Source organism: Symsagittifera roscoffensis, chromosome 7 (assembly GCF_963678635.1).
Source record: "Symsagittifera roscoffensis chromosome 7, txSymRosc1.1, whole genome shotgun sequence".
Lineage (NCBI taxonomy): Eukaryota > Metazoa > Xenacoelomorpha > Acoela > Convolutidae > Symsagittifera > Symsagittifera roscoffensis.
Window position 1 is genome coordinate 23,479,473 of NC_087068.1, and position 16,649 is coordinate 23,496,121.

The 16,649-nt window shown below is 37.0% G+C and overlaps 1 protein-coding gene across 1 annotated transcript in view; it reads left to right on the forward strand.

Annotated features, from left to right (window-relative positions):
* Positions 1 to 14,946, forward strand: part of LOC134850986 (DNA replication licensing factor mcm5-like) — an 85,427-nt gene extending 70,481 nt beyond the window's left edge. Inside the window, exons 2-12 of the mRNA XM_063866843.1 lie at positions 5,408 to 5,586; positions 5,916 to 6,042; positions 6,223 to 6,351; positions 6,612 to 6,790; positions 10,661 to 10,879; positions 11,401 to 11,621; positions 11,824 to 12,035; positions 12,361 to 12,516; positions 12,969 to 13,264; positions 13,733 to 14,004; positions 14,345 to 14,946. Coding sequence (XP_063722913.1) covers positions 5,432 to 5,586; positions 5,916 to 6,042; positions 6,223 to 6,351; positions 6,612 to 6,790; positions 10,661 to 10,879; positions 11,401 to 11,621; positions 11,824 to 12,035; positions 12,361 to 12,516; positions 12,969 to 13,264; positions 13,733 to 14,004; positions 14,345 to 14,574 — 2,196 coding nt within the window. The 5' untranslated portion in view covers positions 5,408 to 5,431 and the 3' untranslated portion in view covers positions 14,575 to 14,946. The remainder of the gene's footprint in view (positions 1 to 5,407; positions 5,587 to 5,915; positions 6,043 to 6,222; positions 6,352 to 6,611; positions 6,791 to 10,660; positions 10,880 to 11,400; positions 11,622 to 11,823; positions 12,036 to 12,360; positions 12,517 to 12,968; positions 13,265 to 13,732; positions 14,005 to 14,344) is intronic.
* The last annotated feature ends 1,703 nt before the right edge of the window (positions 14,947 to 16,649 follow it).

Below are 16,649 nucleotides of genomic sequence, written 5' to 3' on the forward strand. Positions count from 1 at the left end.
CATTTGATTTTTAATTTTTTTCTCGTCGGATTTGTACCTTTGAACACGAATCAATTCTGAAGTCCTATCAAATCAGAATTAGAATTAAATGAACTCAAAGTTTTTGGTATTTTTGTTCAAAGTTGCTTGGCGCATTTGTTGTTCTACTGTCTGCTACTTTTCCTGATTGACTTTTAGTTTTCCTTTTTTTTAAGTGTTAATGTGTTTAAATTGTAACAAAATCTTGACAAAACAACTAAAGCAGTTATGCGCCATATTAGAAATTTTAAGAATAGCAAAATTACCATCTCAAGGCTAATATATAGTAAGTCATCGAAGAATCATAAAAAGTTAAGACCTATCCCGTGATCAAACTTTCCCATTCCATTACTATCTCGGACCATTTGGCTTTATTTTCTGGCACAAATTACAACCATCTCTATCATTACAGCCATAAAACCACAAATATCATGCATAATTCTTTTCTTCAAACCAGGTATTGATCTGGAGAAATCACAAAGCTTCCGCCTGATTGCACTAATATCATCAAATTAGTAGAAAAACTATTCTTATCTGAGCAACACTGAGAGATACATTTATCAGACAATTAATACGGCTTTTTGAAAGCTTGATCGACGGTGACTGCACTTAATTGTTATAATCATGATCATGCGGAAAATAAAATCATTAAAACTACGCCAAAGAACCCTTTTGGTAGCAGTGGATCTCACAACAGCCTTCGACACATAGCAAATCACAGCGTCCTTTTTGATGAAATAAATAACTCAGACAGTACAAATTTTACCAAGCGTTGGCTCTTATCCTATCTATAAAGCTTTATTCATTTTGCAAGTAGAGGCACAAAATCTAGCATTAGAAAAGTTAAACACAAGAAAAAAGTGTAGGCGAGAGAAAAGTTGTTCTCTCGCCTACACATATGAACCTATATCTGAGTCCAGGCCTGAGCCATAGGAAATTGTTAAGCTAATTATTTATGCTGATCACTTAACAATTCGAATTTGGGCCCACAATTAATTGAGTTTGGCCTACCAATGAACTTAACCAAACTCAAAAAACGACTTACTGAAAACCTGGCAGTTTTTTTTACTTGAAGACAAAATACATGGCAATTCTTTTTACTTCTTGGTATGCCGAAGTAAATTTCGAAACCAAATCGGTATTGGAGGGTGCCGAGTGAAAACAGCAAAAAAACTCAAAACCGATAGCATGTTCTTATTTGGAACCAATGCACTCAATTTTTTGCGCACGAATTTAGGCTAGAGAAACCATCTCAAAGTATGAGATAGGGATAAAGCATTCAGTCGTAGCGTGATGAACTACGCCGCAACCCCCTAAACTCCAAGTTTAAGCAACACCAACTGGTCAAAAACTGTCAAACAAAACAACTTTTAGAACTATAAATGGCTATGTTATAATAACGAGCATAGATCATTTACACAATGAAATTAAATTTCCGAGTGCAAAATAAAACGCTTGTCTATTAGTTTTTTCTCGGAAGCCATCTTCCGAAGCGTGCTGACTTTTTAAACATTAAAATCAAACAGCAGAATCATACTGAAAACAATACGGAAGAGGGAAAAATAAGAACAAGAAGATTACGAGCTGATTCTGTTCTTTTATTTGATCAATGCAAAATAGGCCTCACACATCTGTTTTCTTCAAATCAGTTGTGAGGCTAGATACGCACTTGCACAGCCGTGCTCCGGATACTCACCCATCTTGAATAGCTACCTAAACAGGATTGACCCAAAATTAGCTAATACTTGCCTTGTTTGCAATCTAGGGGCGAATGATGCTCATCATTCATTCAACTGTCTAGGCAGACTGACAGATCTCAGTATCCTCAGGCTATGAGCCAATTCCCTTAATGCAGCTTAAAACATTCAGCTCGCATAGCCTGAATGAGTAGGAGATCTGAACTCCCTTGATAAGATTGATTAGCTTGACGTAGATTGCTGACCTCACAACTGCACAACAAAACTAGATATCAATTCAGACTAGTCCAGTGTTAAAACGACGTCCAAGTAACCCGCGCTAGTGAGGGCCTATCCCATCAGGGGCCAATAACCTTGGACCATGGAGGAGACCAATTTTTCTCCGTTAATCGAAATAAACGAACCCAATGTCGACAAGAGTCAACGAGGCATCAGCAATAACAACAACATAAAATCAGTCACTTTTCTAATGTTAATGACCAATTCCCAGTTTTTATATGTTAATCAAAGGTTTGAACTGAATGATCGGCTTTTTGATTGTTAAAATTCAGTTGCTCTGTTTTCCAATGTTTCTGAACGAAGTGATCTGTTTTCTCGTCCTTCAGTTGTGCCTCCATGATTTGTGTCACTTTATTTTTTATCTTGAAATTCTAGGAGCTATGTTGACTTGAGTTCAATAGAAACTTTTTCTATCCGGCAAGCAAAAACTGCTTTTTTTAAATATAAATAGTTTAAGAAAACTACTAAGAAAAATGTAATCCACCGATGATTTTTCAAGTTGCATTCGTTTTTACCACAATGGCGATCATGAACATTCAAGTAGTTAAGGCGAATTTAACTTAATTTTTTTTCAATGTGTCATCGCCTCTCCTCCAGTTCTTAATATCCTGATAACTTTTTATTTTATGACTGTTTGTCATGTTCATTTAACCATGTTTGTCTCAGGCAATTAATATCAGCTTGTGACACAAGGGTATTTAACAGTGCTAACAATTCATCATGGTGTTTACGTTACGATCCTACTTTCAAATGGAATTTTTTAAACAACTTATGAAAATGAATTGAGGTTTTGGCTACGGAATTGTTTTGTTAATGGTTGCTATTGTTTTCCGAAGCAGATTTCGTTCATCGAGTTTTGCAGATTCATTCCTCCTTCGTAGAGTCCTCTTACACAAGGCGTTGACTATCAAGTCTTTTCATTTTGCTCTCACGAAAAAAATTAAATCCATTCGTTCGCAGGTGGAGAGGGAGCACTGGCTTAAGACAGATAGTTTTCCTGATTTGCTCAAGTTTGAATAATTTGAAGTGTTTCTGCGAGAGTTTTGTTTTCCATTTATCTCGGAGAGAAAGATTGCAAGTTTTTTTTTTGAGAATTATTGATAAAGGTCACGAAGCGACCAGTATGCGCTGTGTCCTATTTCCTAGCTTGACACCTACTGTTTGTGATTTAGAGGGCGGGGGGGGGGGGGTTGCGGACGATTCGTCACCAACTAAAGGTTCCTCCATTCGGTATTTTTGTGACATCTATTTTCGGCCGATCAACCCTAAAATCTTTCTTAAGACGCCTTCATCCTCCAGTATGTACTAACTTTGAGGGAGAGCGCGCGCCGAAAAGAAAAAGTTTCCAAAAATGCCTTGAAACGACATTTTTGACCTTTTTTTTCAAAAACTTGCTTTCAGCGCAGACAATTCTTGACACGCCCCCTGTTTATAGACATAGACTTCGAGTATCGTTTTAAATTATTTCGTCTAGGTCGTTTTTTCAGGAAAGGTTTGAAATCAAAATTTGTCAATTAGATTTTGTATGTACACTAACCCACTCAGTTTGAACATCATTCTCTGAAGAGTTTCACAATTCACCAAAATGTGGCTGGAGATAATTTCCAAAATTTTTAGATCATTCTCCTGCAAATAATAACAAACGATCTAAAATATAACGTTGATGCTTAGATAATTTGCAGTCAGGTTTATCCTGATAAGTTATACACGATTGTTGTACTTTCTCCGATTGTTTTTCTATCCACAATTGTACTACTTTTAACTTTAAACTAAAAGTACTTTCTCAATTGCAAAAGAAAGCGTTTTTCACAATGTTTGCTTAGTTCTAAATTCTTCTGGATAGCTTTCAAAAGTGGATCGTAGTGTGTTACTACGGACAAACTTTTTTCTTCTTTCCATCCTGAGTCACAAATAAAAGTGCCCATTTTGTGGCTTTTTTGGTGTACTTCCAATCATAGGAAATTTAATAGCATCTGTTGCTGCTTTCTTGGCGACTAGAGTTAGCTTACTTTCGAGCACCCTGGCGTAGATGCAAGGACGTGAGACTACTAATCTACAGGTTGGAGATTAAATCCAGAACATTGAGAATTTAATAGCAACTGTAGCTGCTTTATTGGTAGCTAGTGTAAGTAGTTTTTCTAGTGATTGTATCGCAGATGCGAGGACTCGAGACTCCTTGTCACTACATCGGAAGATCGATTGCCGCCCATAGCAAAAGTTTTATTTTTCAAGGCTTTTTTTTAAATGATTTAACTTTACCCCTTTTTAGACTACTTTTTAGCGTTTTTCCGCTTGTGTTTGCGAAGTACAGCTTCGCCTCTGTGTTCATGGAAACTCGTGGCCCTCTCCGGTGATGATTCGAGAAAAATACTTAACAAAATATAAACAAGATTAGCCGGTTACTGTGCAAATAGCACAATGTTCCGACTATAGTCTTAAAAAATTAATTTATTTTTCAAACTAGGGTAATTTTTTTCTCTGTGGTGTGATAGTAAGATCTGAGCAAAAAAAGAAATGAGGAATATTTGACAGTCGTAGTCAAATAGGCCAATTAAAAATCATTTTTAATTTAAGCCACTGATTCGACGTGTAAACAACGGTAGCCGGTTACTGTGTAAATAGCACAGAATATTCCGACCATAGTCTGAAAAAAATATAGTTTTTTTTTGTTTTCATTTTAGGATCGTTTTTTTTCTGTGTGGTGTCATAGTAAGATCTGAACAAAAAATTAGAAATGAGGTATATTCGAAAATCATAGTCAAATAGATTTACTGGAAAACAACTTCTGTACCACTAGATAATCGAAAAAAAAATACAATTTAAGAAATTTTCCGTGTTTTTTTTTCGAGTTTGAGCTTTTTGATTCCCAAATGGCGCTCAAAGTTTCAAAAACTAACTGAACTCGAGTAAAACTAAGTTTTCACGGCTTAAATTAAGATTAAGTAAGCTATTGTAAGCCTACAGACCTTATTTTGACAAACCTCATTGGCTCGAAATTAGACCAAAAATCAAAAATATCAAACAGTTTTTTCTTGACACAGAAAAGTTTCTTAATGGCATTCGAATCACGACTGGTAAAGCTTTAACATGATATATAACTCGACCCATTCCGATGATTATTTGTGGTACCTGATTTTGCGTGGAAACAAAAAACTAAAACACACCCGAATACAGAGTTCTTCCATATTTTTCAAATGGTCGGAACAACAACCAGAATTTTGATGTCCGGATTTTTTTTACTTGATTTTGAAATTGTTTGTTTGGTTTTGCGGTAGCTTTTCTTTTTTTACGAGAAATGAGATAGTTAAAACAAGGTTTAGCTCAAAAAGAAAAATGATTTGATAGAAGGTGATAAAAGTTGGTAGATGCCATCTGTGCTTCTGAGGCGAACTGCTGAAAGAAATTTTTGTTTCAGATTTGAGCTTTGATTTTTAACTATGTCTGGTTTCGACGAGGGTGCCATTTTCTACAGCAGTGCTCTGGGCATGGATGATGCGAGTGTGCACGGAGACAATAGGGCTGACTTCAAGAAGAGGTTCCGAGAGTTTCTCAGGACTTACCACGAGACTTACTCATTTGATCACAAATACAGGTAAGGGGCTTCACCTTGTTATCCGCTCTTATTGAAAGTAAGAGTCTTATCAGTGAAAATTTTTTGGAAAATCAAAACTTGAGTGCTTTACTTACAAGAAATACAATGCTGAGATCGCGGAAGCAAGACAAGTAATATCTGAGAACTAAAATTCGTCCGACTCAGATTTTTGGTATTTTCAAAATAACTAAAGTGAAAATACCCTACATTTAAGAGAATGATTTTCATTTAGACTCAATGGATTGTTGGTAAACATTGATTGCGCTTCATTATTGACCTAGATATTTTCTCCTATATAAAACAGGTTTTCAGTTTCTTTGCTGTTGTAGGGATGCGTTGAAGAGGAACTACAACCTGAAGAACTACTTCTTGGAGGTGAATCTGGAAGACTTCAACTTGATAGACACGGAGCTGCACGACAAACTGAAGAACCAGCCGGCCGAATATATTCAAGTTGTAAGGGAGGATTATAGTTAAACATGAACAGAAGGCTATCTGTACTTGGCTCATGGATGTTTCAAAATCATGTGGTAGCAATGAAACCAAAAATCTTCAAAAAAAACTTCGTTTGAACTTGCCATACATCAAATGGTCACCATGAGATAATTTTATGAGTACTGTGTGTTGTGTGTGTAGTTTGAGGAGGCTGCGCGTGAGGTTGCGGACGAGATCACACGGCCACGTCCGGAGGGAGAGGAGGAGATCCAGGACATCCAGATCATGCTCAACCCCACTGAAGAGTGCACCCCTCTCAGAAGTCTTAAGGTAATTTGAATTTAGGCTGGCGATAAAAAAAAGTTTAAGCGTTTCAATATGTCAAAACACTGTTTCAAAAAATGAACGCTTGAAGGATATTGAAAACAGTGGAGAAATAGGAGGTCTTTTTTGCGAAGTATTGGTCATAAGAAATCTCTGTGGCTAATCTAATATTGTTTGCATCCCTTTTTGTATCATGTACACTGCATCCCTTTTTGTTTGAGTTTACTACTGTTCCGATCTACTGAATGTTTTTGATATCTTTTTAGTCCGATTTCGTGTCAAAACTTGTCACTATCTCTGGTATAGTGGTAGCTGCCAGTGGCATCCGAGTGAAGGCGCAGCGGGTGACTATCCAGTGCAGGTCTTGTCGCAACTCAGTCCCAGACATACCCATCAAGCCTGGATTCGACGGGTATCTCTTGCCTAGGAAATGTAACGGAGTTGGGTGAGCTATTTTTAAAATGCGCTTATTTGAAACCATAACTTAAAGTTCAACTTTTTGAAATTATTTGAAGCAGTCCTTGCTTACATCCATAAGAACAGTTGGCATTTGTTGCAACCTGTTACGGGTTTTGCATTTGAGCTCGGTCTTTAACATACTGGATTCCTTGTTCTTCTGCCAACACTAGTGGGCCAATGACCTACGTTATCTTGCCGTTATCAATCACACGCTCGTATCATCGAACGTTCTGCGGGGCACCCGCATTTGACGAATGACTGTGAATTGTACCATTAAGCAGCTCTAGAATTGCATAATCTTTTGGCCAGAAATGTTTCTTCGGATTAATTTTTGAATGGCTATCAGTTTTATACTGCGGCCAAAAATTGAAGCAGCAACTTTGGCACAATGAGTCGATGCGAAACGGAAACAAGTATGGAGTTCAACGTATCGCATATGCAAATTACACATGCGAGTGTTGTTGAATAGTACGAGTTTTTTTCTAACTTAACTAGCAAATGTTAGTGCCACTTTTGGTGGCACCTTTTAGGCTTTCTGATAGCATGTGCTTTGACATTCGATTAGTAATAAAATAACACAGTTGATACATTTTTAATTCATCAAATGAACCAAAAAAAGCTAGTAGTTTCAAACAACAAAAATACTAAAACTGAATTACAGAAACTCGCAACTTTTTTGAAATGCATTATTTATACAATTGTTCCGACTTTTGAAGAAAGTGACAGAATATTTGTGCTCGGATGGTTTTTTTTTTCTCCAGAAAAAATTCGAATTTTTCACTAGCCATTTTTGATAGATATTTTTTTATATCAGCTGAAAGTCAATGCTGTCCTGAGCTCAATTTTAAAAAGACATTTTTCGTATGGGGTTAGAAGATTGCCAATTTGGGATAATTAACGCGCGATATATCTCGTGCTATCAACGCGTAAGCGGAGATTTAGTCTGTCTTAGAAATCGTTCTAAATTGAAGTGAGGCATGCTATTGGGTCTATGTAATACTTTGCTATAAGCTGAATGGGGACCGATCGTTTAGCATACCAATCTTTTAGCATAAAAAATGAAAAATGAGTCTTTTAGCAGACCAACGTAATAAAATGATGGATGATTGATTGACAGACTCAAAAAGACGCTCAGTCTGGGGCCAAGGTTCCCCAATTAAGTCAATTGTCTCACGATTTGTCAACAAAACTATCAACTTCAAACACAACAGTCTAAATTAGCAGCAAAACAAAGTTTTACGCGCACAATAACACTCGTGTTGAATTGAAGCGCAGCCGAGCACTGGTTGCTAATCGCCAACGCCCCGTTTGAAGTTAGCTATCACTTTTTATAATTGTTCTGAGGCTGCTATAAAACCGGTCTGCTAAAATCCCTAGACCCACGCTGAATATATCATTTTATTCTTTACATAGCATGTGGGGGAATGATTTTCACACAAAAAAAATCCTTTTTTTAAAGCGAACAATACTCCATAGACCTTAAAGGGCAGTCGGAAAGATAAAGTAAAAATTTTGCAACTACTAATGATTTTTCAATGCTATGCATCAAAAGTCGGAAAGTAAAAGTAAGATTTATGCATCTGCTAATAAAGTTCCAATGCTATGCATTAAAAATATTTTGAAATGCATAATGAAGTGTATTTTATGCTTTCGAATTTATTACATGCGGTGACTTTTTTACATGCAGTTTTTGTGGGTGACTTAAGTTTTTTATATTCACAATTATTACCCGCAAAATTTGTCTATTTATATTTGGTGCGACTTTTGATGCATAGCATTAGAATTTTTTTTAGCAGATAGTTGCTTTTTATTATTGGCTAGTGTTCGTAATTTTTCAAGGGACCGTGACGAAGATGCGAGGACGTGCGACTACAAATCCCGGTCGTAGGTTTGAATCCGCCGCAGTAAAAGTTTCAATTTTCAAGGCTAATTTTTACGTTTTATTTTACTTTTTTTTTGATACTTTTAGTCGTTTCTTCGCTTTGCTTCGCCTCTGTGTTTATTGTGCAATACGAAGGGACTCGCACTACGCTCCCTAAAAGCATGTTGTGAGCATTCATTTCGAACTTCAAAAGTCTTGTGAAATAATCTATCTGAGAGTCAAGATATTCTTTTTTGTATCACTATTTCACGCGGAAAAGTCACGCTTTTTTCTTAGGTCTGTAAAACATCCTTTGGTCTTAGTTGTCTTCAACTAGTAGTTATCAGTTTAAGCTTTCATGTTTACCTTTACCGTCTTTTTTCTAAATCAGTTGGAGTCCTTATGATGGAGGGACCGAATGATGGAAAGCCAATCAGAATTGATTCTTCTACAATCTGAACGAAATTGCAAATATCTCATATAAAACATAATAGTTAATAGCATTAATTGCAATATTGACAGAGCACAAATTTAGCAGATAATGCAATCGGGCTGATACGTGTTGCTAACTTGCCAGAGACACTAACTGTGTATGAAAACGCCCGGCGGTCATCGCCGCGGAGCGCCGACGCGAGCATACTACATTCATCGGTAGGCCATCATGAAATTTTTTCATGCAGTCTCTCATTTTTTTTGTTTTTCTGCAAAAAGCGTTCAGCAAATAGGAACTTGTTACGGTTTGCTACGATTCTGATCGGCTGAAAGTTCTCCATCATTCGGTCTCTCCATCATGAAAAAAGCCACCATTCTAACCAAATAGCGCAAGGCAATTCGCATGATAGAAAGACTAATTTTCAACCAATCAGAATTGTCCAAAACCTACGTTTTTTTGGTCGGTAAATTTGTGCCGAAATCAAATTTTGTGAGTTACAACTATCTCCCAATAATTTTTAATTAACAGCTCTGACTTGGAACGGGCGGGCACCCAACAGGTGTCATTCTGGGTTGCAGTTTAAAAAGAAGACTTGTCATAAAGTTGACAGTTGATAAACCATCAGAATCGAGATAAGAAAACAAACGTACATGAACATTATTTAGTACGTTTGTTTTCCCATCTTGATTCTGATTGGCTGACGCGTCTACTTTTGACCGCACTTTATCGTTCCAATAGCTTTTTTCGTTAATTTTATAATCTGCTAATTTTAATTTTGTTTTCCTGAATTCTATTTTGCGATTTCTTTGAGATTTTTGAACCTTCGGTTTTGCTTGGATTGTTATAATTTTCCAGCATTCGGATTTTCCATTGTTAGATTTGAAATTGGCGCGATTCGAAATAGGCTCAGCTTAAAGTTTTTCTCTTTTCGCCAGCTCATGACGCGACTGTATGCAAGCGTTATTTTTCCGACTTTCGTAACGAAAGTAGCGGAAGGTTTGTGCTCGGGTGGGTTTTTTTTCTTCAGACAAATTTCGACTTTTTAACTAGCCATTTGACGAAATTTTTTCAAAAGGTATTGTCCTGACCTTAATTTGAAAAGATATTTCACCTGTGATCATTTTTCGTAAAGTTATGGAGGTTTTAAGATTGCCATTTTGACCAATTTGGGACAATTAACGCGCGATATATTTCGCGCTATTAACGCGTAAGCGGATATTTAATCCGTCTTCGAAATCGTTCCAAATTGGTTGGAAGCAAAAAATCTCAGATTTAAAAAAATATATATTTATTTTTTAACATTTAATTTTTTCATGTGATTACTGCTCCATAGACCTTAAAAGGCAGTGGGAACATTCAGGGCTTCGCCCTGATACGAGCAGTCTTGTTCAATCTTTGTTGTCAGCTTCATGTTAAAGAGATACAAGTCATCATCTATAATTTTAGAACCTTCTTGATCTCGATGTCTTCTTTTTGCAATGAACCTTTACAGGCCATTTATAATGATCCACCGTTTAAGCATTATATGTACTTCATTTAGATTCATTGTGTTTCATTTCCAGAGACCAGCCGGGTCAGCCGCCCTGTGGCCTGGACCCCTTCTTCATCATGCCAGACAAGTGCAAGTGTGTGGATGTGCAGACCCTCAAACTGCAGGAGTCTTCGGAGGATGTGCCCAATGGGGAACTGCCGAGACACACACAACTGTACTGTGACAGATACTTGTGTGAGAAGGTGGCCCCCGGAAATAAAGTCACGCTGACCGGCATATATTCCATCAGGTTAAAATTTGATAAGCTTCTGACAGTGTGGCGTGTAATTATGTCACAACTTGTTTTTTTTTAGGGTCAGACACTTTTGACGTTTTTTCAACTATTTGACTGAAAAACTTAGTTATCCGCTTGGATCTACTTAATAATATCCACATCTTTCAAGAAAGGAGTGATCGTTAAGTAGATCAAAGTGGTCGGTTTTCGGCCAATCAGAATGCATCAAAATTCTAATTCTCAATCGAATGCTCAGCGCTAATTTACTGTATTTATTTATAGGGGTGGAGATTCTTAAGTAGGTGCCATAAGGGGATCTAACTAAGTAGATCCATCCGCTTCTTTTTATATGGTTTGTTGTATCTCATTAATAAGTCTAGTAGTAGTTGAAGTTGGATGCTACATACCAAAATAGTAGATAGCTAAGATACTCGTGTTTCCATTTTGTAATTTTTATTTTCTGTCATGAGTGCATTTCAAAAATATTTAAGTATCAGAATTACACTGTCTCAATCTCAAGTGAATATTGATTTTAGACAACTGATGCAAGGAAAGAAAGCGAATGACAACGTGGCCGCAGCGGGGATTCGAACGCCCTACATCCGAGTTGTAGGTATCAGAGTAGAGAGTGAGAGTCGTGCAGTGAACACGCCTGTTACTCCGGAAGACGAAGAGAAGTTCCGACAGTTCGCGGCCAGGCCGGATTGTTATGAAGTGATTGCAAGGAGCATTGCACCTTCCATTTTTGGAAGCATTGGTATGTGGTAATTTATGACCTGCGTTTGAGTTTTTCATGTTGGTAAATTATCTATAAATATTCTAGAACTTGCATGAGTTTTTCTCATTTATACACATCTTTGACTGATTAATCAAATAATGAAAACTTGATGGTTTTTAATTTTTTTCTCTTGTTTTCAGTTTTTTTAAATTAAATTAGATGAAATAATTACTTTGCTTAGACATCAAGAAGTCTATTGCATGTCTGCTGTTCGGTGGAAGTCGTAAACGTCACCCGGACGGTCTGATCAGAAGAGGTGACATCAACCTGCTTCTTCTGGGCGACCCGGGTACAGCCAAGTCGCAACTTCTCAAATTTGTCGAACGAGTATCACCCGTCGGTGTGTACACTTCGGGAAAGGGGTCCTCGGCAGCTGGTCTGACAGCGTCTGTGGTACGTGATTCATGTTTCTTAGAGTTTGCTCCTTTGGGTAACAAAATAAGAAGGTTGTTGAGAGTAAATTATATTAAAAAATCAAGGATCGAGGCTCAGTGTAGAGAGTATGTATTGCTTAACATATTCAAAATAAAATATAGATACTGAGTTGCTGTTTCTCTTTCTGTTACAATATAAAACTGAACTAAATTGGAAGTTCTTATGAGTAGTTTTAAGCAGTATATTATCTTCTTCTGGTCGCTCAGAACCATAGCTAATGCTCCAAGAAAAGGAATTCATAATCACTAAATTCGTACTTGCTAACAAACTGTTATCATCATAGGTTCGAGACGCAGGGAGGAACTTTGTACTGGAGGGTGGAGCTATGGTGTTGGCGGATGGGGGAGTGGTGTGTATTGACGAGTTCGACAAGATGAGAGAGGATGACAGAGTGGCTATTCATGAGGCCATGGAGCAACAGACGATCTCAATTGCTAAGGTATGAAACATCTGTTAGCACGCAATACATAAACTCTGCATGAATATGTGATGGTTTCTGTTCAATAATTGATTGCTATCTACAATGGGCCCAAGAAATTGTTTATGTTGAGCTTCTTATAGATTTTTTGCTGACAAAGTTTTTAGTTTTGATTTGAAACGTTCAAATTTTCATATCGAAACACCAAACAAAGTTTTTAGTTTTGATTTGAAACGTTCAATTTTTCATATCGAAACACCCCCATCCGCCAACACCATAGCTCCACCCTCCAGTACAAAGTTCCTCCCTGCGTCTCGAACCTATGATGATAACAGTTTGTTAGCAAGTAGGAATTGAGTGATTATGAATTCCTTTTCTTTGAGCATTTTATGGCTTTGAACGCCATACAGAAAGTTCTGCTATTGGTTTTCAGATGTCTAAAGCAAACGCAAACTATTCTGACGTTTTTTAAGGCGGGAATCACGACTACCCTCAACACGCGATGCTCAGTGCTGGCAGCGGCCAACTCAGTGTACGGTAGATGGGACGACTCAAAAGGAGACGACAACATCGACTTCATGCCCACAATCCTCTCCCGATTCGACATGATCTACATTGTAAAGGACGAACATGACTTCCAAAAGGACACGACACTGGCTAAACACGTGATCAGTGTGCACATGAATGCAGCAAACGCACTGAAGGAGAAAGAGGTTGAGGGGGAGATCAGTTTGGGCTTCCTGAAGAAGTACATCGCATACTGCAGATCGTAAGTTGTCAAACAGTGCAAACTCGTAGGCGAATTGCAAACAGCGCAGAGGAAGCTTGAAGTTGACTATCAGGTTCTAACTAGACTACTCGTATCAGGGCGAAGCACTGAATGTTCCAACTGCCCTTCAAGGTGTCTGACTCAGTCTAAGGAAAGAAAAAACTGAATTTTTTGGGTCGGATAAAACTGCCTCCGTTGATACGCGTCCGGAAAAAATGGGAAATTTTGTGCACATAAATTAATCCATATTGTCAATTTTAAACCCCTATAGCCATAAAAAACAAAAGATTCTTTAATTTTGACCTCAGGGTATCAATGCTTTCCAGATGCTAAAATTTCCTTTAAATTTTGTGGTTGAATAGTCGGAAACAACGACACAAATAACCACAAACGTGTAGCTTTTGGCCGTTTAACAGAACAGATCATAATTCTGCTATTGAATTTATTGTTATGATGTAATTTTTGTAGGCGATGTGGTCCTCGTATCTCAGCCGAGGCTGCATCTAAACTGCGCAACAGATATGTTCTAATGCGCAGTGGATCAAAACAACATGAGCAAGAAACCATGAAGCGGATGTCCATCCCAATCACAGTGAGACAGCTGGAGGCAGTGATTAGAATCAGTGAGAGTCTGGCCAAGATGAGACTACTCCCGTTTGCTAGTGAGCAGAATGTAGATGAGGCTCTGAGGTTGTTCCAGGTGTCGACACTCGAGGCTGCCATGTCTGGATCCCTTGCAGGTGCGAAATCAAAATCAATCACATTACTGATTAAGATGAACATCGCTTGGTATTCAAAATTGTAATGCTCGAAGGTCTGCGTAATATACCCTAACCATAAATTACGATGGCAATATACTCCTAAGATGCTGCATTGAAAATTATGTTTTGATCAATCGTAATCGTTTGTAAATTTGTTATATGGCTAATACAACTTCAAATCTTTAGCTTGTTTTGTACACGAATGCGTGCGTTGGCTGTATTGTTTTCAGAAATTGCGAATTCTTTAGCTGAGATGAAATACGTTAAAAAAACTGGGGAATGCGTAAAATTATTATATAAACAATAGAATCTACTTTAGGAGCTGAGGGCTTCACCACGTTGGAGCAACAAGACGTGTTGAACAGAATAGAGAAGCAGATCAAAAAGCGCTTCCCCATCGGCGCCCAGATCTCAGAGCACGCCATCGTGAACGATTTCGTCAAGCAGAAGTTCCAGGAGAGAACTGTCCAGAAGGTCATTCACGCCATGATTCGGAGGGGCGAGTTGCAACACCGGTTGCAGAGGAAAGTGTTGTACCGGCTGAGATAAACAAAAGTAGTAATAGTGAACTCTTTTTTGGTCGCTATCAACGTATTGATCTATCTGAACTTTGATCTTTTGACTTCATAAAAATTCTCCAAAAATGCTATTGATTTTTAAATGATAATTTTGAGTAGCATTTCTGAAATTAAAGCGTTAAAAATTTGTTAAAAATGAATCGGAATTGCTGCTTTTTACTCTCGCGACTAGCTTTTGTGATGCCGTGGTTTTTGCTGCGTCAATTGATTTGAAAGTGCAATACGTGAACTAGGATCGTTTTAACTTATTCTTTGTAATATTTGCTCTTGAGCTTTTGGTGCCCTTGTTTATGCTTGATGAACTATGTTATGTGAAATAACTAATTTAAATGTGCAATGCTTCTTTTTTTAGTGAAAAGAAAATCAGGAGACGAGACTTAAATTTAATGTTTTTTTAAATTCTTTGAAAATTTAAACAAAACTTTAATAAACCATAATATCTTGTAAGCTGAAAGGATTTGAGCTGTTAGATTTTGAGGCACAGGGTTGCTAATTTGAAATTTTTCTGCTAATTAGTGTTCAGGTACAGATAGATTGGTAAACAGGAAATCTTAAAATAGTTCTGATCATTACGAAATACGATTTAGCTTGACATGCAAAGTTTCATTCAAATAACATGCAAAAATACCTTCACAAAGCCCTAACTTAGTAAGATACGTGACAGACCTGCTTAAATATTTAGCAGATATGATAAAATACTAATTAGCTGCTTTATTATCTCCGCAACGATACTTGATTTTTTCCAACATATGGGATGAAATCAGTTGATGACAACAAAAACTGATTTTAGATGGAGAAATTGGACACTACATACATGCAAGAAAGTACGATGCGAGATAATTTTGCTACAAATCAAATGACAACAAAACTACAAATGGATATCAAAAATTCCAATAAGTGTACAAAATAGAACCTAATTTTTTTTAAGGTAATGAGACTTTTTTTTAGCAGTTTCAAGCTTTAATTTTTTGCTAGATTGTTCAATTTTTTTTATTGAGAATCGAAGAACGTAGTTAAGCCTCTTATATAGAACGTGATCATTTCTGTCTTTGAAATTATAAACGCTCAAATTTGGTTTTCGCTGCTTATCTTCTGATTTTAACGGTTGAGTTCACTGCATCTTAATTGTTTGAAGGAAGGCAAACTCCACTATCAAACAGCAAAAATTTAAAGATCACGGAAAACGTGATCGATTTCTTGTTCCGAAAGTGGACTTTAATTTTCAGACACAAAAAGTTATCGCCAAAAAGTTATGGTACAAAAAGTTCTAGCACAAAAATCATGACACAAAAAGTAAGGTGCCCTGGGAATAGTCAAATGTTTGATTTACTGACCATTTTTGAAACTTTTCTCAAAAACACTCTCAAAGATGAGATTTTGACTTGATAGGAGAAAATTGGCTTTGTGAAGCTCCTCTCCTTTAGCGGCCGATCCCAAATTCAAAGAGCTTAAAGGCCATTTTTTTCTTTACAATCAAGAAAGTCGAAATTTTTCAAAACAACTAATTTTTTTTCTGTTTTTTATCTCATAGGCTAAAAAGTTTTTGTTGTCAGGTTTTCAGCCCAGAGACCAAACTCTGAAACCAAACTTCTCAGCAGTCCACCGCAATGTTCGAATTTCAAAAATGTGCTATATGATGTATAAATAAAAATTGCTAGAATCGGTAAAAATCTAAAATCTTTTCTAGCCACGTCGATGTGCGAAATAGCATTAAAAACGCAAAAATAATGTGTTGAGAAAGCTCTAAGATAGTGAGATACGTGATAGACGCACTTAAAAATATAATAGTTATGGCAAAATCATTGTTCTCCAGGCTCTGTTATCATCCTCAGTCCCGATACTTGATTTTGTTCAAACATGAGAATCTGTTTAACTGATTTTAGATTTTGGAAAAACTGGAACTACCCATATGCAGCAAATAATGGAGCTGTTTTTGCTCCGAAGTCAAATAGCATTTCAAAAAAAAACACAAACTTATTTTTTAGTGGTTTAAGTCGTGCAAGTTATGCAATTTTTCCCAACTTAATTTTTTTAAGGCTCTTACAG